This window comes from Mixophyes fleayi, chromosome 3 (genome assembly GCF_038048845.1).
Source record: "Mixophyes fleayi isolate aMixFle1 chromosome 3, aMixFle1.hap1, whole genome shotgun sequence".
In the NCBI taxonomy this organism is placed as follows: domain Eukaryota; kingdom Metazoa; phylum Chordata; class Amphibia; order Anura; family Limnodynastidae; genus Mixophyes; species Mixophyes fleayi.
The window spans coordinates 32204732-32221224 of NC_134404.1; the positions used below are offsets into that span (position 1 = coordinate 32204732).

The window sequence follows — 16493 nt, forward strand, 5'->3', positions numbered from 1 at the left end:
GAAAACCAGTACTGGGGACAAATGCCCCACTGGTCCCTCTGCCAGCCCGAGACTTCATCAGGTTTACCCATTTCTATATGTTTTTATTAACTTTGGTTGATTTGCACTCATTTTAATTTAATCTATACATACTTTTAATGAAGTTATAAATATTGCTCCCCTACAAATGGCAAAATGCGTTACAATCTGATTCTTAAATCCAATCAATTTTTATTAAAGTGTTAAAAAAGCGACTTGTGTGGGTGGCAAAGGATTCAATACAATCAGAGGCAAATGGCCTGACTAATTGGTCAGCTGATTAAAGTCTAACCATGCTACAGATATTATTCACAGTAAAACTGCATACTTCTACAACTGTATGCAAACTTAGACGTTTCTGTCCGCTGCACCTCTCTAAGTTTAGAGAGAAGGAATGGAGGGTGGGAAGGGGAGGCCTAGGGTAGCCCATGGACATTAAGGACGTGCCACGCACCTTATGTACTATGAAAGTATGGAAGCATGCGTAGATACACCTCTTAGGAGGCATATCTGTTGTGTCTGCTACCCCCTAGTGCAAGATAGGTGCTGATGATCATTATTATTATTATCATAGACTGAGATATTCCCATGCCCCCTGAGGTCAGGATGTGGGAATTTCCCGGTCTATAAATATTAATGCAATGCCTTGTATCAGTCATTGGTAACAAGCAAATATCACATCATCATTTCAGGGGGTTTTTATTAACCCCTGGAATTCCTGGTGGACCCCAAGAAGAGTCCTACCAGCATCCCAGGAATTAGGTGAGCAATAAAATGGTTAAAGAGTGTTGTTTGGGAGGCTGTTTGTATTATATCACTGTGTTTTCTATTTATACATTTTCCCAAGGGGCACTACAAATCTCAGCATGCCCTGGATGCCAGGGCAGGCTGGCACTTGTAGTTCTACAAGTGACAGCATACCGAAACACAATAAGATGGCCAGGACTTGTTGGGACTAGTAATGTGTCAAGTCAGAATGCTTCACTATAATTTTATTTTTAGTTCTACTTTTGAGGGGGACACTCATTTCTTTCTGTGCATGCGTAGCCCTCTAGACTACAAAGGAGCCACACAAGAGAATGAGGGAGAGCAGAGTGCAAACCCTCCTCCTCCGTGTATGCCGCGTGTCCTCCCTGCACTGTGCAGAAGAGGTCATGTAATGCGTAAGATGCCTGCCCTCATTCTGGTAAGATCGGAAGCAGCCAACTGGGGGCTGCAGGTTTAGGCTTGGTAGGCTGCATTTTTATTACGTACAGGCAGGGCCGGATTAAGGGAATGGAGGCCCCTGGGCTAAGGGGGCCTTCATTCCCCCGTGAGGGCCCCCCCTGTGATCTGAGCTGCCCCCCAGGTGAGCCGAGCCGCCCCAAGGCACTTACCTCCTTCTCCTGCCATTGCAGTCCTTCTCAGGCGTGCTGTACGCTCTTTACTGAGGAGATCTCGTGAGAGTGAGACTCACGAGATCTCCTCAGTAAGGAGACTACAGCGCGCCAGGGAAGGACCACAGTGAAAGTGCTCAGCAACATTGATCGGGCCGGGGGCGCCCCCGCCCCCGACCGATCAATACTGCTGCTGAGCACTTAAAAGGGCCCCCTGGATGCCCGAGGCCCCTGGGCTGTAGCCCAGTTAGCCCTATGTTTGATCCGGCCCTGCGTACAGGTGCGGGCTTGGCGCTGCCCAACTCCTAAAGTATATAGGAGATATGTCAAGCCTGTGATTTCTATGTATTGTTGTATGCGTGACTTGGACGGGAGTGCGACAGCGTGACTACACAGACCTAGGACATCTGGAGGATAGCTTCATTTTACTACAAATTGATGCAGACTATTTTAACCATTCATGTAAGTGCTACACTTGTGTATTAGGAATAAAGTAAACAGCGTGCTACACTATATATGCATTTATCTTTTCTTGCTGCAAACTCTGTACTTGGGCACCCCAAAAGTGTAACAAAGTTTGGGAACAACAAGTGAAGAGGTCTTCAGTACATGAGAAACATTTCTACGTGAACATAAAGCACATATAGGTATAAGTGCAATACATATTAAAATTAAACACCAAAAGGACCGTACTTCACTATTAGGGGTATACTTACTAAACTGCGGGTTTGAAAAAGTGGGGATGTTGCCTATAGCAACCAATCAGATTCTAGCTGTCATTTTGTAGAATGCACTAAATAAATGACAGCTAGAATCTGATTGGTTGCTATAGGCAACATCTCCACTTTTTCAAACCCGCAGTTTAGTAAATCTAGCTCCTATTGTCTCTTTTTCCATATATTCTATGTGAATTATCGGGACAACACTCTATATGCATTTTACTTCCTTCCTGGAAACTCTATACTGGGACACCTTCAAAATATAACAGAGGTGCGGGAACAACTAGTGAAGAGGTCTCCATTACATGTGAAATAATTATACACAATCATATGCTGCATAGAGATGTAAATGCATCACCTATTGGAATTAAACACTGAAGGGAACGTACTTCACTGTGAGTCTATTTTTTCTATGTAAATTATCGGGACAACTCTGGAAGCCAGATAAAGATTAGATGAACAGAGAACCCAGGAGATAAAAGAAAAAGAAAAAAACCTACAAGGACAGTGTCCCTACAGAACTGTAAGATGCACCGTTATAGGATGCAGTAAATGTGTGCTTGAACAGTAGCCTACTAGTATGTCCACGGTAAGGCAATAAACACACAGGGTGTAGATTGGTATTGAGACTGAAGGGAGATCCACAAGTCACGCATACAACAATACATAAAGATCATAGGATTGAAAAATCTCCTTTATAATGTAGAAATTGGGCAGCGCCAAACCCGCACCTGTATGTAATAAAACTGTAGTAAAGCGGGAGGACAACCCTCGGCTCTTTCTGCTGGGTTATAGGCAGCAGCCAAACCTGTAATATCAAACTCCTGAGCGCCTATCTGTTCATACTTAGTAAATACTGGCGGTGGGCTGCACGCTGCTCTTGATAGTTATTATTGATGCTATCATTGATTTATTTTATGATCTGATGACTTACACAATATTGTTTTTATATACTTCCTGTAAGATCACAATTAAAAGGGGAACACAACAAGGCTGCCCCCTATTGCCCTTATTATTTGCATTAGCAAGTCAGTCTCTCCTGATGGCAATGCAAAATATGAACAGTATGCAAATCAAAGTCAAAAGCCTATACAGATGATTTGGCTCTTATGGTTCATCCCTAATCTATTGAATTGTTTCCAAATTTCTGGTCTATGAGAGAATTAAGATAAGTTGGATGCTTTGGGAGTTTGCACCCCACAGACCGCAATCTGTGTATTTAGGAATTATTCATTTTTGTTTTTAGTGTGCAAGGTTAATTACATTACTGATGCAACTTCTTTCTTCTCCAAACTCCTTCTCTGGTTTTGTGGATGCAATGAAGTAGGTACAGTGAGGCATATATCGTGGCCCTATCCCATAGGTCATAAAATCTGGTCGAATGTTTTCAATTTAGTATCTACCCTGTCTAAGTGCAAACTGAAACGTGAGCCATAGGTATTTATATTGGCGCAGAGTTTTACTTCACAAAGGTCTAAATAACTTGTAATGTTTGCATTGTGTGTTAGATTTAGAGGGCGGAAAGGATGAGCCGGAGTCTTGTTTAGTGTCCGCGTCACTAAACCTAGCCTTTAAATCATAGAGGAAACTATGTGCATACTTGATGGCATCTGTAAAATGGACCATAGCCACACATTGGATGTCTGAAGTCATTCCCTTTATTTTGATGCTAAATACAGTGATCGAGAACTGACAATTGCTTCACTGTACTACGCAACTTGTCGGTCATTATTAGAGTGGTAAACCGTGTCTGATATTCTGTAGAGGATGAAGGATTTATTTACCTGCTGTAATTCTTTAGGACTCTGATCTAGTATGAATGTGATGTACGTGTCCGCCCCCCTCCCTGATACTTGTTTATGTTCATGTGACTCTGTTGCATTTTACTGTAACTAATTAATATTTAGTACAACACAATAATTATTGGACTGTGAAAAGTAACACAATAATATGTGTCTTGATTGTATATTGATGTCGTTGTACCAGAACTGTAATCACTTGCTTGGAAAAAACAAACAGAATTAATGCCTATTTGGCCAACCTAACTTTTAATGTTTAAAGGTAATCAAACCCACTGAGAGAGCAGTCAGGGACACCATTGCCTTGCTGGTTCTTCTGCTGCATCTTATTCTGCCTGCAGGTACTGTACTATATTCATGGGTCAAAAGTTCTTACCTGTAATAACGCTTCGAATCGTAGGGTCTACAGGGTAGCTAGTATTCTGTAAGTTGGTTATTAGATCGCTGTTGGCTGCTGTAAGTGCAGAAGTAGAGACTGCCTCAGTGACAACAGTGTAATCAGCTAGAATACTCCCAGGTCTGCAAAAAAACAACACATCATGTAATACCTAATATGTTCCTGACACTGTTTACAAGTTATTTCTATATATCCCAGCACCAGTCAAAGCTGTTACCAGTTTCATACAGATTAAGCAGTGTTTATTGCAACATTTAGATCAGGCCTGTCCAACCTGCGGCCCTCCAGGTGTTATGAAACTACAAGCCCCAGCATGCTTTGCCAGTAGACAACCTGTTGATAGCTGGAAGGGCATGCTGGGACTTGTAGTTTCACAGCATCTGGAGGGCCGCATGTTGGACAGGCCTGATTTAGATCACTTCTCTCTAATGACCACTAATTAGGTACATAGTTATCACATGTTTTCTATTAAATAGGACTGGGATCAACTGCAACTGTGCTGTACTGCGGAAAGTACCCCAACTGTGTGTGTGTATATATATATATATATATATATATATATATATATATATATATATAAATATTCAATCTCATAACAGGGATCACCATTTTATAACTCAATATTTCCTATGTTATATGATATACAAGGGATTTTTAATCACAATGGTTTCCTTTAATCAAACAATGCTGCAGCTTGATCACATGCATTTCAGACAATTAGGGGGAGATTCAATTCAGCGCAATGTGTCTCCGGAACATCCACGAAGACATATGGGGGTATTCTATAGAATGTACTAAATAAATGATAGCTAGAATCTGGTTGCTATAGGCAACGTCTCCACTTTTTAAAACCCGCAGTTTAGTAAATATACCCCATTATGTTCTGGCTGTAATCTCCACTCATTTTTACTCCCACTCCACAGTGGTGCAAGGAAAAATAAGCAGAGATTCTCTACCATAATGGCCGGCAATGTGCTAAGTCAGACATCGCAGTGATGTTCGGCGGCACACAGCCTGCAATTGAATTTATACCATAGAGTTTAAGAGATGTTAGATGACATCTCTGCCCATAGAATGCATAGGAAATTGAGAACATGTGATATAAATTGCAGAAAGTGTATTAAATCTCACTATGTTTTTGTTCTCATGGAATTTAACTGCAGAGACTACAAATCGCCCATGTAACCTAGTTTTATATAAGTTTATTTTTGGGACACCTATACATTCCTTTTGGTAGATAGTGGAATAAATATCTGTTTTATTTTGTGGATGTTATATAAGGAAAGACCTGCAAGAATAGGGAAAGACCCTCCCTTCTTAACAATTATCCCCTCTGTACTTTTATGTAGAGATGAGCAAAGTTATGACAAGTATTCCACGCACATTGAGTTTCGTGGAAGAAAAAGCTTTGTCGAAGAGGATCTTTATGTTTATGCTTTTGCTTTGTCATTCTATGGAATCACATTCCGCACTGTGTTTTGTGGTCCGGCTGAGTTAGGAACTTGCTCACCTCGGCTCTTACGTAATTAGTGCTATATAAAATATTTACATCAAAATGTGAGCAGCTAGTTTATTAAATTAAACAGATAGCAAATATGCATACATTATACACAATCTGACCCTAGTGTAGGGTCCCGGGACAAAGGTTTGCATTTTAGTGTTAAATATTATTTTTTTACTTTCATACTATGTTGCCTTGGAACATGGATGCAAAATCCCCACATGCACAAACTTAGGGTGGTAGTCAGTGGGCATAGAGCCTGGGTGGAAGGACAATACACCATTTGGAAAAACTTGGGTTTGGATCTTCATTTTGGGTGAAATTCACACACGTTTACATGAGGGTGCAAACGTTATGCAGAATTTGTTACGCAAAATAATCAATGAGGTTTTATTGAGCCAGAGAGGGTGTTTGACTAATGTGTGCTAAATTTATTGTCCACGTTTGGAAAACAAATGTCAGCCCATAAAGAGATCTGGTAAACCTTATTCTTACCTGAACGCTGTAATATTTGCGGATATAAAACCATTCAGATGTTTATAGGCGTTATAAAACTGGGGTAAAAAACAAAGAGAATAATAATTGAAGTTATTTCTTAGCATTTTGATTTGTCTAATGCATTTTACTTACATGTCTTTATTCTGAAAACATTGCAATCTGCTTTGTCTTAAATGCATCTGCAGATTTTCACATTGCAGACTAATTTTGACATTTTGATTATGCAAGCCTGTATTTTCTCATACATTTGTGATAATGCACACCTAGGGGTAAATGTATTAACCTCCGGTTTTGTCAAGTCCCGCGCCGAAGACGCCGAACTCGCGGGACTTGACAAAACCGGAGGTTAATGCATTTACCCCCTACTGTGAAATACAAGGGTGTTAGAAGTAACCAAAGAGTTCAGTGATCAAATAAAGTGCAAGGCCACAAGAAGCCTGTTGGAGACAGAGGTCGCTTGGAAGGATAGGGTAAAGAGAGGAATGAAGCAGAGGAGCTGTAGGTATTGTTAAAAATTAGGAATAAGTATGTGACATATATTATCTTTGTCACTCTCTAGAATTACTGAAGTGTGTCCTAAAATGGCTACACTGGTGAAATATATTATTATCTTAAAGCATGTGCAATATCAGAGACTGCTGAATATATATATAGATTGTTCATTTGGAGCAGGGACTGATATGAATGGTTACTAGAGAAGCTCAGGCTCGGTTCCCCAAGAGCTGAACACACCCGAACTTAGCAGATCCGAGTACCGAGCCCTTTCACGCGATCTCAGAATTGAAAACGAGGCAAAACGTCATTGTTACGTCGTCAGTTCTCTTGAGCTTTGGATTCTATAAGTACCGCCCTCCATGGCGATCCAGCGCCATTTCACAGAGGGACACAGAAGGGGTGGCACAGTTCTTGGCAGTCTCTAGTGCAGTTGGGCTGCGTCATAGGTAGAATATAAAGAGGAGGGGTAGCAGTGTTCTTCAATGTCGCCAGTGACATTCAGGAGAGCTCCATTGCTCCATTGCTAATTGTCATTGATGAAATAGAAATAATAGGTCTGGCAGGTTTGGTCTTCTAAATCTGCAGTCACATTGTACTGTGTTATATAGGTAACACACAAAGAGTAGAGCTCCATTGCTCCATTGCTAATTGTCATTGCTGAAATATAAATAATAGGTCTGGCAGGATTGATCTTCTAAATCTGCAGTCTTTGTTTGAAAGTGTATGAAAATAATACTGTGACCCGTAAGGTGGTCAAAATTGACTGAAAATAACTTGAATTTAGTGTTATTGAAGATGGAGGTTAATACTAACGTAGGGGGAAAAAAGCAAACATATGTGATTTTAGCAAAAAAAATAGGGATTTTAGTAAAAAATCTGGATCCAAAACCAAAACACGCAAGGACGGTTTTGCCAAAACCAAAACACGAAGTTAATCCAGATTCAAAACCAAAACCAGAACACAGGAGTCAGTGAACATCTCTAATGGTTACATATTCTCTGTACATCCCTGTGTAATATGGTGATGCTATATAAATAACTTAATAAATAAATACCTACTGTAAAATACAAGGATATTAGTAGATACTGAGTTATGTGATTATTTACGAGCACAAGGCCTCAAACTGTGGAGATTATTATTACCATTTCAGTTTTATTTTACACAAGTGGGTAAATTATTTCCTATAACACAATATTAATTGTTTTTTTGCATTTGAAAGAAACAACTGGTATGATGTAACCCCCATATCCAGGCATGTCTTATTCTTCCCTGACTGATATACTGTATCTTCCATCATGTAAAAGTTTCACAATGAGTCATGTGACATCAGTACTCACCAGATATTAGTTTATATATTACAGGAGGTGTGTTACTGCTTTCCAAATATTAGTGATGACATCATTGCTCTCTAAATATCACGCAATGTTTTACATATGTTTGTGCCACTTGCATATTATTATTATAATAGTACCTGTTTTTCCAGGTCATCTTTATATTTCTTGTGCTTGAATGATAATGGGTCCATCAAATCTGATGTAAAAGTTTCGCGAATTGTTAGCCTCAGATTTGTATTCACTGTAGTCACTATAATGAAACAAATACATAGAATATAAATAAGTGTTTTTTTTATTGAATCTGATATATTTGAGACAAGCAGGTCAGCAGGTCAGTGAGCTATGGAGATATCTGTGGTATCTCCATCAATAGAGTCTTCATAAAAAGCCCCGATACTTAAGTTTCCTAATGTTTTTGCAGGATTTAAGGCACAAAAGTGCCTTATTGAGCATGATGTGCAGTTTTGCATTACTTGGAACACTGTGTATAAACTGCAATACTTTAACAATACGGAACCATACCCTTGATTTCCGTCTGGTTTTTACTTACACTTACTGACACTTGAACCGATCCTCCTTGCTAAGAGAGGTCTGCCTAGTCCTTCAGCTCCCTAAGGTGGCAAATTAATTGGCATAGTTTGTATAAGGGTAGTGTACGGAGGGAGCAAGTGTCACGTTACCATCAAACCATACTGGATATTGAGGAGGGGTGGTTATTTGCACACTTTTGTTTTATTAAACTGTATTAGACAAATATTATATAGACCTAGATGTAAGTCATCATTACCAAGCTGTTGGAATGGCTCAGGAAGAAATCGGTGATGATGACTGTTCCACCTTACATCCACGCTGTACACTGAATCTTATAAATGATTCATTTTCACAGTGTGTGGTAAGAGTCTCCTAAGCGGCCAGTATTGGTACTACAAGCAATAAAATTATAATGGATTCGGGAAGTTAAGTCAAAATAGCCTGATGCTAAATTGTAACTTATAAATGGCGCAATGAGATAAAACCAAAATACTCCGGGAGTCATATTAATGCTTGCTACATCTGTACACTATGAGGCACAAATAATTATACTTTAACAATAGTAAATAACTTTTTTTTTTGTAAAGTTTGTTGTCCCCACAAATCTATATGACTTTCATATCATTCACAAGTAAGCAAAGGCCCACAGCAATGCGGATGGTCTGTCTCGGCAGGAAGAGCTGTAGCCGCCGGCTCACCTCTGGTAGACTGCGGGACCAGGGGCCAAATAGTGGGCCGCTGGTTGCCCACATGGACAAGGGGGGGAGGAGTGTGGCTGGATCAGGTAGAGATAACTTATTATAGATATTTAGTTTAATTAGGGGTGCAGTGCATCTCTGTACATCATTGCAAATATAGTGATTTTTGATACTGTGTTATATGATTGCATTATAAATGTACTGATTTCTGATACAATAGGGAAATGTTGGAGGAAATTCACTTTGTATCTTCTGAAGGCAGACTAAACATGCTAATTAAGTATTTTCCTGTGAAGGGACCAACACAGCAGGAGTTTGTTACCTTTCGGTCCTGTGTAGATTTACTTCCTGTATCTTAGAACCTGTCTGAACAATGTAGACCCAGGATACAAATAATTGAGGATATCACAGATTGCTGTGAATTTATTGCGTGAAATGCAAGATTAGAGAATATTACATCCTGAATGCTAAACATTCAATGACAAAAGGTGTTAAACCCCTCCTGGTTGACTTATGTGCAAGCTGCATGAAGCTTCCTGGATTGCTTAAAGGGGCAAGGAGGCTGGATTATCTCCTTCCAGAGTATGTGTGTAAATCTGTATAAAAAGGAGTACTGTTTGCCCTTGTAATGTAGTATTATACCATCTGTACCTTCTGCAGATCAGTAGTACCACAAACTACTGTAACTGTCCTTAGGACACTTGAGCTAATAAACATCACTGCTTCAAGATCTGCTTACCTGTAGCAATTCCTGTGATCTACAGATTAGACCAATCTAATCCGCTATCCGGCAGGTTGGAACCCTGCATCCATTACCAACTCTCTGCCCGCTACCCTGCAGCTCAGGCCAGTCTGATAGGCCAGGGGGACCCATTCACAGCAACCCTGATCTTAAGGCAAGAGGTCAGGTGTACCAGCCCAGGCATCCTGCAAGGATGTACCCTAGCAGCGAGTGTTACTCAGAAGGAAGCGGTATTAGGTGCCACAAAGGAGCCTAGTGGTTGCAGCAGAAGCCCTGCCTACTGTGTGTAGAGAAGCGCATTTTGGGATAAAGAAAGGGGATAGTGGCTAGGCAGACCCAGCCGGTCCCCAGCAACACACAGACAGGGTGGCATAGGAGGTCGATCCTGTCACAATGAGACTGTGCATTCATACCTCTTGCATTGGAGCAATATTAAGTTTGTTAACTCAAAGTCTCTTTTTACTTCCTACATATTCCACAAGAGCTTCCTGAAATTTTTTCACATCTGCCCTACCCAATTCCATTGGAAGAAGCAGGAGAAGGTAGATGATCTTTGCTAGGATATGTATCATGGCAAAATGTTTTCTGCCTATTCCAGAAAAGATTATCATTTGAGCCCCCTTTGTGTTTCTCAGATACCTGGGGGGGGGGGGGGGGGAGGGGGTAGTTTGGTTTACAGAAGGCATGCTATCAATGTTGAACTATTCTGTTGCAGTTCTGATATCTCTGCAAACCTATTTAATAAATAGTAGAGGTTTGGAAGGGAGATGATGGAGATAGAAGGATATCACTGGCTTAAAAGGAACATTTACAAATGATATCACCATTTGGAATTTCTGTATTATTTGGATTTGCTATAATAAACTAAGGATTCCAATGCACAAATAAAAAGCAAAGGAAAAAGCGAGGTCCTATATTTCGCTTCTCTGCCTATTTGTATTTGTAGAGGTCTGGAATGACCTCCTCTTGAAGAGGTAACATTGCTTTATGGAGTTATATAGCAGGTACAAAAATATATCAACCTATCCCCAATGCACCCACTCTTGGGAGACAAACTAGAGGTAGGACGAGTTTTGAGGGGCGGTGGAAACATCTGAAGTAAAAGTGTAAATGTCACATTAATAGTTTCCCTTTCTGCCAGGCAGGGAACACCATGACAAATTCACCCTCTCCAACCTTTTATCTCATTTTAATTATTTTGCTCTTCAAAATGAAATCATGTATTTGCGTTAATCTGTAATACTACCAGTATACCAGTAAGGAACACCTTGGCTCCTCCCATGAGCCTCAGCAAACTTTTGAAGGGAAATGGGTTGGAACGGTTATACTTCTTGGTAGGTTTCAGAATCGCTATAATAAAAGCAGACAAAGCCTCCGTAGCTAAGACACCATTGGAACTTAAAGAATTGATAATGATAACTGGGTGAGGGGTGAATTTCTTGTCATGTTGGCCATCAGGACCTAGAATTTTGGTTACATTTGTATCTTTGCTTCCGGAGTTTCCTCTTTATTTATATGTGGCATATTTGCATGATCTTATGTGTTTTAAGCGAGAGTGGTATCTGATAAGGCATTCGAACCAGACGAGCTATATATAACAACTGATAATAGTGAAAAGGACACCCACACATTTTTTTAGTATTGTAAATAATCGTCATCTTCTTGAAACTCAGTTGTTTGTCCCCCAGAATAATATGAGCAACCACATGCAGAAGAGAGATGTTACCTTACTTTCTCTTACCTGGATTAGCCTGACAATATTGAGACGGGATGCTTGTGCCTTTGATACAGCTGCAATTGCTTGCATCTGATGTAGTACAGGGACTGTATGATGTACATACAGAGCTAGGCCAGCTGTATCCATCTTCACAAGAACACTGCACATCACTCCCAGATTGATTACAAGCTGAGGACAAGTAAGGTAGAATTAGGCTACAATGCCTGAGATTCATTCATTCATTCAATATTAAAGGGAATCAATACTTAACAATGGATGGAATCTTTTCATATGAGGTTTGCAAAACGATCAAATGTACAATATAATTTCTGGTTATGAAATTACTTTGAGAAATAACAGAAATTTTAGGTCAATAATTTGTCGTTAAAATGTTTTTGTAAAACAATTTTGCTGTAACATCGGTTAATTTGTCTTTGTTTATTTTAACAATTTACAACAACTCCACTTCCTTCATGTTTAGAAAGAAAGTCGACTTTATCAGTTAGAGATTACATTATATCATCACCGCATGCTAATGTTGGTTAGAAAAGATAAGCAGAGGTAAGAAGAGCCCTGTCTATACATGGGATAGCATTTATGTTACTTCTTTGTAGAAGCTATGAATAAACATTATGGGACCTGAAAACACACCCCATTGATACACCTGGAAACTATTTTATTGTAAAAGGATTCTCACACTGACAGGCAGGGATTATGCGCAGAGACAAAAAGGAAGGTGGGTTCTGCAAGCAGATTTAGGGTAGATGTATCAAACCGTCTAAAAAGGAAACATGGAGATGTTGCCCATAGCAACCAATCAGATTCTAGCTATCATGATCTAGAATGTACTAGATAAAGGATGGCTGAAATGTTATAGTTTGCTGTGGGCAACACCTCTACTTTTCCTTCTTAGAAGGTTTGATAAATCTAGGGACTAGTAACACCTTATTCCCTGCATGGAATTGAATGACTTGATCAAAGGTAATGAGGGTTGGACTTGTGGAAAAGTTATTTTTCCTATGTAAATCAATATATTCATTGAATATATTAATTTATGTAAGAAAATTATCTTTACTTTTAGAGAATAAAAAAAACATGTTTACCAGGATCTCGGGTTACGTTGTTGTATCCAAACACGAAAGGGTTGGGCATTTATAGACATTGATTTAAAAAAAGAAAAATAAAGTATCCTATAGCGACCATTTATTTTCTGTTAAGTTTTATAGTGCAGTTTAAAAAAAAAAAAAAATGAAAGCAAGCATCTGATTGGTTGTACACGTTTATTTGTTAACAGAACGAAAACAACTGATTTTTATCTAACATGCAACCGAGAGATGGAGAATGACACCTTGTCCTAGCCCACTGCTTGCTCCTGTATTAATATAATATTTGAAAGGAACCATCATTTAATGTGTGAGCCAGTAATCATTGTAAAAATATAACATGTTATCCTCTATCCCTTCCCCATTGCTGAAAATAAAAAAAAATATGAATGTTTGCAACTAATTTTTCTATTAAATTGCAATGCTTTATTATACCTTGAAAGTGTCCCTGTTGCTATAACTGACTATGAAGTGTGCAACAAGACCTTTTGCAGATAACTTTGAAGGATGCAGCAGAAGTTGGCTACTTTTAGTAAGGTTTAACTATAATTCTTTACGTATTATTTTAATCACAATGATAGCACACTGGTAATTGTAAATTGCACATGGCAGAAATGTACCTGTTGTGACATTGATACTTGTGATTGTTGTGCTGTTAGAACCAAATAACATGAAGAGCGTCGAGTTATTCTCTATATATTGCTTTATCTTGCTTTGAAAGGAGGGGTCGGGAAAACTGATCTCTATATCCACTGTGTATTCTGGAATCACTGTTAAAATAAAGAGAAAGTGTTATCTGCAGAGTATTATATACTAATTATACAGATATTATTTGCAGAACTTTGTATATATATTCTATTACCATCACTTGTGTGATAGGTATAACAGAATAAAACATGGAAGACCTTTAAAAAGTCAATTCAAAGCTTAGAGCCTATTTATCAATATTGAAGATTTTCGGTCGCTGTTTATCGCAGAAGCAGACAAATTTTGTATCGCCCAATTTAACAAGAAAAGGTCCCTGATGATACTGTCCGGTAGGGTAAGAGGAGTCCTCCTTGCTTGACCAGTGCAGGGTCCCTTTGCACAAAGCCCAGAACTGGAACTCCGGACTTCCAGTTCAAGATTTGTTTAAAAAACAAACAGAATTAAAAGAAATAACAAAAGTGAAAAAAACAACTTTAAAGAAAGAGGACACAATTATTTATTTTACTAGTAAAGCATTTTTTCTTCACAGTACCCCTATCTGTCGCCACCCTCAGATGGCCATAGCAAAAGGACTACAGTGATGGTACTCCTGTTTTTGCCGGATTTAGGGGTTTACTCTATTTGATAGATAAATAGACCCATTAGTTCTGAACAGAGATATCTAACTTCATTATAATCTTACTATTAAAAAAAATAAAACGTTTAGAAGACCTTGCTGTATCATCCAACTTAGTCACTGCCTTATTTCTCAAAGAACTCCCTTCTCTTCCCTATCAGACATCTCTTGATATCTAGTTGTATTGTACTTGGCTGAACAGGCTATCCAAGGTGACAGCCTCACAGCTCCTAAGGCAGCCAGTGGCAATACAACTAGGAAGCCGTGCATGCATCTGTCGTTTTTCTTATTTGCTCTCCTACAAATCATTATGTCCTTTTCAAAATCTCTCTGGAGGGTGCACAGTATGGCTGCCAGACACACGTGCCATTAGCCATTAGTCCTGATTTGTTTTTCTATTTTTTGATTATCCTGAAATGATATTACATTTGACTCACTTTACTATTTTCACTTGATAATAAAAGTACTAGTTGAATATGTAGTGTACATTTTACAGCAATGGCTGGGTAAGTATTATACTTGGTCACCAGCAGGGGGTGCTGTCTACTAAAACTAAATCTAATACGATGGCTGCACGAGTTTTTACAGACAATAGTGTCTGTAAGCAGATTGTTGAGGATAGACAATGACCAATTTGCCGGTTTAGATTGCCCATGCTGTATTTTCCCATTTAAAATTGTGTTCCCTGCTCTAAATATTTAATATTTTGCAATATATGTTGTTTATAAGTGCATTTTCTGCAACCATGTACAATTTAATTTTAACGAAGGCATAAAGAAGTGTAACCAAAGCAAATCTGATCAATGAAAACAGAACTCATCATCAGAACACTTTACATTAAACACGAGTTTAAAAATAAAATGTAACAAAGTCAACACCTTAGACTAAAAATAATTTAGTAGGGTTTCTAAGTCATCAGGCTCGGCTCATAAGGATGAAAGTAACCAATCAATTCACTATCACAGGGCTGCAAAGTGCATCGTCTCTAAGTGGTATCAGTAGTTTCTTGTGATTCGATAGACTGCCTTCTCATGAATATTGTTCAGCCCATAAAATGGCTGCCTTCGCTTTGCATAGGGGAAGGGCAAATAGCAACACAATGAATCCTGTAAAATCAAAATAGAGAGTAAAGCATAAACTTTTATGGACTATATAAACAATGACAGCAGTTTATGAAGTGCTTAACCTGTGGGTCTGTTATAAATGCACTACATTCTATTGGCAGCTATCTCTTGCAGGCCCAGAACAGTGGCACATTGCCGTTTGTGTTCTTGACTAAACAAAAGAATGAGCACCACTTCTCCAGAATATAATATACTAAAATGTATATATTTCCTTGCAGTAAAACAAAGTAGAAAGGGAGGATTATTGAGGAGCTTCATAACACATTTTTTAAAACACCCACAAAGTACAAATAATCACATGGAAAGTAAATTCTAAGTAATTCGACTTTATAGGCATTTTATATTCTTATATATTTACAGACTGCACAGACATTTAAATTTAATATATGTCTGCAGTTATGAAAAGGAGACCATACCGACCACAGAGCCAGGTGTATTGACATTTTTTAAGGCATCAGTTCTATGAAGAAATTAGGTGTGCTTTTTTAGCATAAACACTGTGGCACGCTATAAGAAGAATGTTGACATTTAACCTTTTACCTTGTTTTTTCATTAGGCTGCTATACATGCTTTATGATTCTGGGCTACCATGGCAACCACAGTCACATGGCACATTACATAGTGAGGCTTTGGAACACCCCTCTGAGCTCTGTCCGCACTGTGACATCCTCCTTCTCCCCTGTCTAGTAACATAGTAACATAGTTGATTAGGTTGAAAAACGACATCAGTTCATCAAGTTCAACCTATTTTAGATCTCCTGCGATCCCTCACTTATATTTGAAATTGATCCAGATTAAGCAACTGCCAATCTGTTTCAATCTGGAAAAACCCCTCTAGACCCAATATTGCAGTCCTATTTTTCCCTGTATCCACTACTGTCCTTCATTTTAATTAACGATCGTATCCCTGGATACACTTTTCCGCTAAAAATATTTCTAACCCTTTCTTAAACATATCTATTGAGTCTGCCCTCACAACCTTCCCTGGCAGTAAATTCCATATCTTGACTGCCCTTACTGTAAAGAACCCCTTCCTTTGCTGGTTGTGAAACTTCCTCCCCTCTAACCTTAGGGTGTTTTGTTGCCCTTCTCTGAACACTTTCTAGTTCCAAATTA

At 38.9% G+C, this 16493-nt stretch overlaps 1 protein-coding gene across 3 annotated transcripts in view; it reads right to left on the bottom strand.

The window, feature by feature from the left end:
• Positions 1-16493, bottom strand: part of ADGRF5 (adhesion G protein-coupled receptor F5) — a 172869-nt gene that overhangs the window by 49190 nt on the left and 107186 nt on the right. For all 3 annotated transcript variants that reach the window (XM_075201341.1, XM_075201340.1, XM_075201342.1), the window contains exons 4-8: positions 13550-13699; positions 11851-12015; positions 8276-8388; positions 6306-6364; positions 4289-4431 (exon numbers count right to left, since the gene is read on the bottom strand). In XM_075201341.1, coding sequence (XP_075057442.1) covers positions 4289-4431; positions 6306-6364; positions 8276-8388; positions 11851-12015; positions 13550-13699 — 630 coding nt within the window. The remainder of the gene's footprint in view (positions 1-4288; positions 4432-6305; positions 6365-8275; positions 8389-11850; positions 12016-13549; positions 13700-16493) is intronic.